At 47.0% G+C, this 10,004-nt stretch overlaps 1 gene segment (V, D, J or C); it reads left to right on the top strand.

Moving 5' to 3' along the window:
• Window positions 1–4,637: 4,637 nt before the first annotated feature.
• On the top strand, window positions 4,638–5,380 carry LOC132389878 (T cell receptor beta variable 30-like). The segment is given in 2 exon segments: window positions 4,638–4,695; window positions 5,031–5,380. Coding segments are annotated over 2 exon segments (387 nt in total).
• Window positions 5,381–10,004: the final 4,624 nt, after the last annotated feature.

Raw genomic sequence — 10,004 nt, forward strand, 5'->3', positions numbered from 1 at the left:
GTTCTCTCTCTCCCTCCCCCCTCTCTAACTCTCTCTCTCTCTCCACCTCCCTGTCCATAGTTCCTGCTGATTCTCTCCCTGCACATAACTTTCTCATCGGTCTATCTCTTTAGTTATTTATTTATTTGTCTGGATATATATCTTTGTATTTCAGTGACGCAAATTGTCATTGGTGACACCGAAGTCCACGCCCCCTGCTTCTTTTAACCAATCTGAATCGAGGCATGGGACAGTAATACTCTGTCGATTCGTCATTGTCCCTCATGACTTTCGACTTCGCTTTCTCCCCGAAAGACAGGTAATGATGGCATTCTCTTCTTATCTTTTACTCTTTTGCTTTCTCTCCTTCCATTCTTCCGTCCCTGTGCATCTCTTCTGCCGGACTGTAGTTTTTCTTGACTTTCCCCCGGCTCGTAACCCGCTCATCTGTCTACCTCTTCGTTTATTTGTTTTGATATGCATCTCTGATAAAAACGCCACGGCGATGAACAGCGCCGTTGGCCAAATGAGCCAACCTCAGATCAGAATGAACAATTACACCGGAATATCGGACAGCTGACTCGAATTTCATCAGCTCAGAGGATCCGGACTTCAACCACCTAACTGTACGGCGGATAAAAATACAAGTTTAATCCCGTCCGCCGGAGAGAAACTGTCATTTCCAGGACTGAACACAAAAGGGAGAAGGACCGCCGTTCACAGGTGCTTGGTCATTGGTGGTCTGACCTTGCAGTTTGGGGACATGAGGTTTCGAATTTTCGACCCACTACCAAGCTAAACAACGGCCATTGCCGCGCGAAGTGAGTCCACCAAGAACACCACCCCTTACCGTGGTTCTGTCCTCTTTTGACATACTTGGGATCAACCGCAGTTTAAGTCGGACGCAATGTGTCATACAAGCCAGCACCGATCCGAGAGGGACACAAGGCGCTTTGGGATCATACGTAGCAGTCTGCTAATATTCAACAGAAACACTTTATTCACTTTACTTCATACTATATTGTCAACAAACAATTGATACTAGAGCGTACAATCATCACAGTGATATTTATTTCTGCGCTTCGTGTTCCCTGACGTACAAACCAAAATAAATATAATAAATTTTAAATTATAAATCAAAATTAGAAAATAGAAAAGAGAAAGTAAGGTAGTGCAAGTCAGGTCCGGATAGGTTGAAGGTACGGCGCAGCTGGGGGTCAGGATCCGTTCAGCAGTCTTATCACAGTGAGAGTTTTAGGGGACAGGCTAAGTTTCAGCTTTCACAGGAAGTAAAGGCGCTAGTGGGCCTACTTCGCTGTGTACTCTGCTTGCTTAGACCAAGTCAGGTTGTTTCTGATATTTACCCCGAGGAATTTAAAGCTTTTGACTTGTTCCACCTGCGCACCACCGATGTAGATGGGCCCTGGTGAGACCACACCTGGAATATTGTGTACAGTTTTGGTCTCCAAGTTTGAGGAAGGACATTCTGGCAATTGAGGAAGTGCAGCGTAGATTCACTAGGTTGATTCCTGGGATGGCAGGGCTGTCTTACGCAGAGAGATTGGAGAGATTGGGCTTGTACACACTGGAATTGAGGAGATTGAGAGGGGATCTGATTGAAACGTTTAAGATAATTAAAGGATTTGATAGGATTGAGGCAGGAAATATGTTCCAGATGTTGGGAGAGTCCAGTACCTGAGGGCATGTATTGATAATAAGAGGTCAGTTATTTAAAACAGAGTTGAGGAAGAACTTCTTCTCCCAGAGAGTTGTGGAGGTGTGGAATGCACTGCCTCGGAAGACGGTGGAGGCCAATTCTCTGGATGCTTTCAAGAAGGAGCTAGATAGATATCTGATGGATAGGGGAATCAAGGGATATTGGGACAAGGCAGGGACTGGGTATTGATAGTGAATGATCAGCCATGACCTCAGAATGGCGATGCAGACTCGAGGGGCCGAATGGTCTACATCTGCCCCTATTGTCTATTGTCTGTTGTCTATTAACACCGAGGTCAATCTTTAGAAAGCCACTATACCAAGCTCCAATGCAGCAGTTGTGTGCAAACCATCTTTTCAGAAATTCCTCATTTCATTTTTTTTTTCAATTTTTCTTCCTGACTTTTCAAGGTATTAAATTATTAATTTTGGAACATTGAATTACTTTTGTTTTATGGTCACCGTTGAAACCTGATTGGCAGATGTTCTACAGCCTTCCAAAAAAAGGTTTCTTTTTATCACACAAAACATACAGAAATCAGTCAGTGGAAAATCACCAGAGATAAGCCGAATTGAAAGAGGAAATTGAAAGGCTTTTGAACATGAACAGGGTATACATTGTTCCGAAAGTAATATCTACAACTGGTATAATCGGAAAGCCGTTGGCATTACACAATTAGGCCTACGCAGCAATATCTAGGTAAGTCATTAGAAAGCCACAATACCAAGCACAAATCCAGCAGTACAGACGACCCCAACAATTGAGAAAAAAGCGCTGCAGTCACCAAAACTGGATGAACAATCAAGAGAACATAATTCATGGTCAGGTGGCTGATAACTGCATAATATTCTGCCTTTTCTAAAACAAATGAATTGCGATCATCTTTCAGTCGGCGGTACAATCAGCTGATTCGACCCGCAGTAAGAAAATAATTCATCAAAAGAAAACTCCGAATGGACCATTTCAGTTTAAGAGCGGAGAGGGAATGTTGCAGCTATTGCGGAGCCTGGTCAAACGCCACTGGGAATACTCTGCACATTTCTGGTCGTCTCACTACAGAAATGATGTGGAATCCATAGAAAGGATGCCGAAGAGATTTACAAGGATGTTGCCTGGATTGGGAAGCATGCCTTCTGAGAATAGGTTGAGTGAACTATGTTTTTTTCTCCTTGGAGCACGGATGATGAGAGGTGACCTGACAGAGGTATACAAGATAGTGAGAGGCATTGATCCAATGGAAAGTCTGAGGGATTTACCCAGGGCTGAAATGGGTAGCACGAGACGGCACACTTTTAAGGTGTCTTGAAGTAGGTACAGAGCAGATGTCAGGGGTAAGTTCTTTTTTATGTATGTTTCTGCCTGTATCTATCTTCCTGTCGGTCTCCTGAGATGATATCTTCAATATAATTGAACGAACTGCACCTGGACCTTTGATGTCTCTTCTTCACTTAATCGCTACGTCAGAGATGAAGACAAGTACAGTCAGCGCACCTGAGCCATGAATCTGGTGGTTCAGAACACGTGGTCTTGTGCGATGCCGTGACTGGGTGGCTGAACGGCAGCTGCCAAGACAGAAGTCAATGCTGCCGCTTTTGTCGTAGAGCGCCCTCTGTTGGCTTGGAGTTACGGTACTACAGGACCCTGTGTACTTTACTTCTATTTCCTCCCGTTTACTCAATGCATCCATGAAGCTTCACCATCTGTGTAGCTGTCCGAGTGTGGTAAACGTACCCTCCCCGACTACAAAAGTACTTCTTCCAGCAATACATTCCGTGTGTCTAACTTTATTGGAGGATAAACAGATGTCCCTCAGTATGAAATTCTGTAATTTGCGGTTAATACTTCCTACCCGCGGAAAATAATGCTGATGCTTCTCATCTATGATCGGGAGATTTTACAGGCTTCGATACAGTCAGTCCCAATCAAAATAAATGTATTTTCATAGTACGTATATGGCAACAGAGATAACCTTGATTTTCATTTACTTGCAAGCATTTAGATGAAGAGGGTTAGGGTTAGGGTTGTTGGGGTTAGTAGTCTATTCTGTCACAGCCCCATCACATTCGGCTGGATAATCCCGTAACGGTCGTGACTGCCTCCATTCCACAATTTGCTGTTTCAGGCTTATTCCTATTGCGGCCGCAGGGTGGCACTGTACACAAGAATTTGACTTTGGGTTTGCCAAGTCCCAGCCGCGGGGTCGCAGACTAAAGCGATTGCTTGCCCTGTTAATCCCATTCTCGAAATCTAAAGCGCTGCTGATGTGTTCGTTGCCACGTAGCCACTTCTGCTCCGCTGAGTTCGCTGCATTCTGGAGAATTCCGTGCTATACGCTTTCATTTTCCACTACAATAGTCAACCCTGCCGAATTGCTGGCATGATTATAGCTGGCATGAGGGGAGTTATGAAGTTATTTATTCGAAGTTGCCAGTTGGACCGAAGCGTCTGTTTCAGTAATGCACTAGTAAACGACGCTACCATTTACACCTCTCCAACAATAAACATTTGGGCCGAGAGGTCAGCGTTTGTAATACAAATTCTACAACTCTGCTATTCTTAATTCATGAACAACAGGGGAAAAAGCACTCTGGGCCACCTTTTACGAAATTAATCTGTCTTTCTGATAAACGTAATCCGTACCTCCCTGCTTTTAGTCCCATCTGCGCCTCCGAAAACGGTACGATAACTCAATTTGTGACATTGAAGTTAGCTCGTCGTGTCCAGGACTGAAGGGAAATCTCCCGTTGTCCTGCTGAACTTGGAATTGGGTCCGGCTTCTCGACTGACTCCCGAATCACAAATGAATTGATCCACACACCATTCAAATTCAAAGCTCCCAGTCTCGCTACTCAGTGACGTATGTTTGAGGGGCGGAGCTTCGACCGTTCACCCTGACAAGTCATTCAAAAGATTGCTCATTCCGAACGCCCTTCCGCTTGGAGGAAACTGTCTAAGTTGAAAGATGTTCGTGTTATTGGAGCTGCTCATCTGTCTTCACGGTAAAGGACAGCTTGAATTTGCGAGTAGTTTAAGGAAGCAGTTCTATATTTTCCTCTCTGTGCTCCAACACCTCTTGCACTATATTTGCCCATCGTTTTCTATCGTGGTTTTTGATCACTTTTTGTATCGTTGAGCTGTTTTGCTATTTATCATAGTCCATCCAATTATATTTATTTTATGCTATTCTGTCTCAATCTCTATATCCTCCCCATCTATTTTTCTTTCCCCATATGCCTCTGCATCCCGCATTTATCTTTCTCCCTCTTTGATCCCTATCTCCATGATCCGAGTGTACCTGCCTACTGACGTCATTCTCCGCTCCTCTCTTCCCCAGCTGCGAACTCGCAAACTATCCGGCAGTCTCCACCGGCTTTTTCCGGATCTCCGGGGAACCCGATGGCGCTGTCCTGCAACGTGGAGGGCAGCGGCGATTATTACGTGTACTGGTACCGCCAGTACCCGGGGCAGGGGCCGCAGTTCATGTTCTACAGCAAAGGTGCTAACATTAAAAATCCAGACGGGGAGGTCGATGGATTTACCCTGCAGGCGCTTAAAAAGAACGAGAACAAACTGGTGACCAACAGCCTGCGGGTGAATCACTCGGCCGTGTATTTCTGCGCCTGGAGTCTACACAGTGACGTGCCGAGAGGGAAGAGCTCGACAAAAACCCCAGACTGCCTGTAAAAGGCGTGACAGAGCAAGCACACTTGGCCCTCTGGTGGCGTCGTGTGTATCTTTTGTTTTGACAGAGGAAACGCGATGCAGACTGGAAGCAAAAGGGTTTTGTAACAACGGTGAGAGAGCAGGTGGCCAATCATCTGGCAAGATGCCAGCTCTTACACAAGCACTGTGACGTCCTGCAGACCCATCACTCCCCCACAAGCCCCGGACTGACAACGATTTACGTGAATATGAGGCGGAAAAGAAACAGAGGGTTTTCATTGCACAGACGCACATTTGATTCTTCCCTGTGACTACGTTTCCGTTACCGGCTGTTTTCCAGACGAGAGGCTCTTCCTGCTTTTAGAATATCCTGTCATTAATGGAACATTTATTGGTAAACCTTCTTTATTTGCTTGCGATCGCATTTACAATTTAAATTACCCCTGTGAATTTCACCGTCCATAGTTTCATGTTAGCATTATTTCCTCTCACAGGCACGTTACTCCGCCCTGCTGCCATCGTCCCTGAGAAAGGAGAAACGGTCCCCCTTTCCTTGTCGAGGGCACTGAGTGAAAGGTGCAAGAAGTCGTGATGAAATGAAGGTGGATTAGACCAGCGCCGGAATATTGCACACAGCTTGGACAGGAATCGTGTTGCGACAATAGGAAGAGGGAGGAGATATTCATAGGAGTATTTCCTGGATAGGACGACTACAGATGCATTGAAGATGGATCGGCCGGGTTTATTTTCACTGGAGCGGCTAACGACATACGGGTGCATAAAATTATAAAGGTCGAACGTAATTTGTTTGTCATGGATGAGGTTCCATAACTGCAAGGGCCATGTTTGAGCTCAGAGGGGCACAACTGATGGATAGGGACCGGCAATGGATGTTAAAGACAAGTTTCTGCATGGACTGAGGAGGAGAGCGGTAAGAGGGGCAGAGGAGAGAGAGGACAAAGGCAACAGGAAAATAAAATCAAGATGACCGAATGGAGAGATTGCGAATGAAGAGAGGAGTAGGGGGTGTGTAAGAAGAGGCTCGAGAGAGGCTGGGCGTTGGAAGTCAGGTACATCAGGTAATGGGTCGTTCTTTGAAACTCTGATGGTTTCGTTACTGAGCTGAACACTCGTCATCTCAGAAAACCTCGTGTAAACATGGCCCGGATCTGCTGTCAGGAAAGGATTAACGTCCTCACCAAACAAGACAGCCTCATCAAAACAGGTGCTGAATCGACATGGAGATTTTCAGCTCCAGTGCTTCACGTTACAACTGCGCGCCCTGCAGCCTCCGCCGGAAATGCAACCGCAAAGTTAACCGTTTGGCCAGAGCGAACCATTCTTACCTCCAGCTAACCCATTGAACTTGAGTGATATTGGAAAGTCCGGAGAAAAGCCGACAAGGTCACAGTGGGAACGTGGGGTTTTCGGGGCGGAAACTCCCTCAGCTGCGCCAGTCTGTCCAGTGGTAGATTTAACGACATTCGTTGAAAAATACCGAAGACGAATTGAATCTGAAATAACTGAAAGTGGGGTCTTGATGAAGGGTGACGGACTCGCTGATTGATGAAAACCGTATGTCTGCGTGTCCGAGTCCGGAGGCGTCCAGGCGGCTTTCCTTGGATGTCTGAGCAAATGTTATAGGGTAGAGGTTGGGGGGGGTGGCGGTCGGGCTTTACTTGGCTGTGATCTGTTCTGGTTTCTTTTCTCACTTTTTTGTCCTGTTCTTTTTCGATATCCAATTGAACATTCCGGGCCGGAATGTGTGGCGAGATTTGCGAGCCGACCCCAGCCCGTCCCAGGGTGTAACGTTTGTTAAAATTCTCAGCGGATTTCACAGCAGAGCCAACCGGCATGAAGAAGCTGACAATGTTTCCCCATCACAGTGTGGATAAACTTCTGTTATCAAGAATTGGGCTTAAGTGTTACACTCACTTAGTTCTCCGCTCCAGCGGCTGCCTGGGGTTTTTGCTCGAGGCCTCTATCTGCGTCAGTCGCCGTGCAGACTCCAGGCGCAGAAATATGTGGCCGAGTGGTTCAGCTGCAGGCGGCCTGCGCTCAGAGTGAACTCGTTGTTGTTCGGTCGGCTGGCGGTAAACCCGTCCACCTCCGTGTCCGGCGCTACGCTCGGAGCAACCATCGAGTAAAACAGGTTCTGCGGCTCCTTTCCCGGGTACTGTCTGTACCAGAACAATCGGTAGGTGCTGCTGCCGTCGACGGTGCAGTGAAGCGTCCGGTTCCCGCCGGGAGACTCGGACACAGCGTCGGGAGTCTGGCGGATAACCGTCGAGGTCACGGCTGGTGATTTAAAGAACAAACGAGGTGAAAAAAATACAAACAAACAAACAATTAATTAATACATTCAGCAAAGGCAACGGTTCCGGGCGCTCGGGAGAGAAACAGACAGTTATAGATGAAAAAAAAAACAGAACGTGATAGAGAAATAACCTGAGCGCGCCAGGGAGAGATGAGATGGAGATATAGAGAAATCGATAAGGTGATATTTATGGATAATGATAGAGAAATAGAGAGGATGAGCGATGGATGTGGCGGTGCGGAGTGAAAGGAAGACGGGCTGAGGAAGGAGCGAGGAGGGGTAACTATTGAAAGGTTGAGAGATTAATAATCAAATGAGAAGCGGTAGAGTAGAGAGAGAGAGAGAGAAGCGTAAGAGGGAGTTGCGAGAAAAATGGCGAGACACGGTCCCCGCGGAAGCTGAGCTGGTAGGAACAGAGTGGGCGAGGTTGAGAGCGAAGGATGGACAGGAGCGATGTGGAGCGAGCGGGAGGCAGGGAAGAAAGGAGCGCGAGAATGCAGAGAGTCAGCGGGAGCGAATGAGCGAGGCAACGCGAGAATGAGAGTGGAGAAGTTCGGAAAGAGGCCAAGCGTGGAAATAATGGCAGAGCAAAGCCGGAAAATGAGGAGACAGAAGAACAGGGGTCCATAATGATGATGCTCACAGGAAAAGGAGGTGAGCGTGAGGTAGAGATAATGCTCAAAAGTGGATAAGACAGAATGAGAAAGGAAGAATGAAAACGTAGAAGCAGGGAACATCAGATTAGATTATTAGGCGGCGGTGCGAATATTCCTTACTGTAGAAGCAGGACAGACACGCCAGTACCAAGAGCATCCTGCAGAAAGTTTTACTTCTGGAAGAGTAGGACCTGTTCGGAGCGTGAGAACAGAGACAATGACTGGGTAATGTTCCTGTTTGAATTGCAACGCCCCGCCCCCGCTACAGTCGTTGGCATTCAAATCCCTCCGTCACTGAATGATGTTGCGTTCAGAGCAGAAAACGGAACTGCGCGAGATTACAGTGTCAATATGTGTGCATTGTAACCGCCAGAGCAGGTGTGTGGTACAGAACATGATATGAGAAGCTATTGGTGTCGTTGAGCGACCTGTGTGTCCGTTTCTCGGGCCCAGTTTCCACCAGTTTGTCTGCTCCTCTTTGCGTAGGCACTCAGTTCTATTCCAGGTTTAATAAAAAAAAAACTCGCAAGCAGGACCATCAGACCCAATGAAAACTTGCCGCCCAATTACACATATGAGACCTATTAAGCTCCTGTCCCGTGCGTCCTTGCAGGATGGAAACGGGGCAACTAAGGGAACTCACGCCGTCATTGCGAGGAACGTACGAACTTCTTGTCGCAGCGGATGAACGGAACCCAGGCTGCTGGGGTTGTAAAGCGACGAAAGGACTAGTACATTACTGTGACGCTGTATATTTGTGTGTATAATCTATGTATGTTTGTCTGAGTATGTATCGATCTCTCTTTTAATCTATCTTGTTATGTATATCTCCATAAAACAATCTATCTCGTTAACCATCCGAGAATCGCGTTGCAGCTTTGCACGCCACTGCACAAACCTGATTCAGTACGTCATAAAATATCGTTTCCCTCAAGCAGACCGGTCCTCCTTTCGATATCACCGCTCTCCGTGTGACACAACGAGGCAGAGTAGATTTTTTTTCAGTGATAGCTGAGCTGTGAGGTTGCTTGTTATGAAAATATGCACTTCTGTGTCGCAAGGTCCCGTTCTCCGACTGAACGCTACCACACTCAGAAGTCAATGCCGTTCTGTTTAGTCTTAGAACGCCCCCTGCTGTCACCCAGAAGGGAAACGTGCACGACAGTACCCATCCTTCCGAAAGTCAATGAAATTTTGTAACTGTGACAACATCGACAGCTTCAATATAAAGAGACCACAGTGCAACTGGGAGTTGGACTTCCTGTCGAACTCCCCAGACACTCAGGATGCACAACTGCCCCTCCCTCCCCATCGTCCTCAGCTCGGGCATCTCCCACGGCGGTTGCAGCGCCCATTGCTGTACATTCTGCCCACACTTGAGCGCACGGCCGAACACCAGGACAATCAGGTGGACAAGTTCACCGATGTCACCGAGGGACTGCACGAGGGGTGGTGGAGGATGTGGTGGACATCGAAACATGGCGCCAGAGAAATAACAACGTCAACAGGAAAACGGAGATATGTTATCGAATTTAGAAGAACTAGCAGCATTCGCACACCTTAACACCAATGGCACAACAGTCCAAACAGTGAGCAATAAATAAAATTGCAGACTATTTTCTAAATGGAGAGGATATGCCAAAAACTGAGGCGCAAAGGGCATTGTTGAGAG

This window comes from Hypanus sabinus, unplaced genomic scaffold (assembly GCF_030144855.1).
Source record: "Hypanus sabinus isolate sHypSab1 unplaced genomic scaffold, sHypSab1.hap1 scaffold_692, whole genome shotgun sequence".
In the NCBI taxonomy this organism is placed as follows: domain Eukaryota; kingdom Metazoa; phylum Chordata; class Chondrichthyes; order Myliobatiformes; family Dasyatidae; genus Hypanus; species Hypanus sabinus.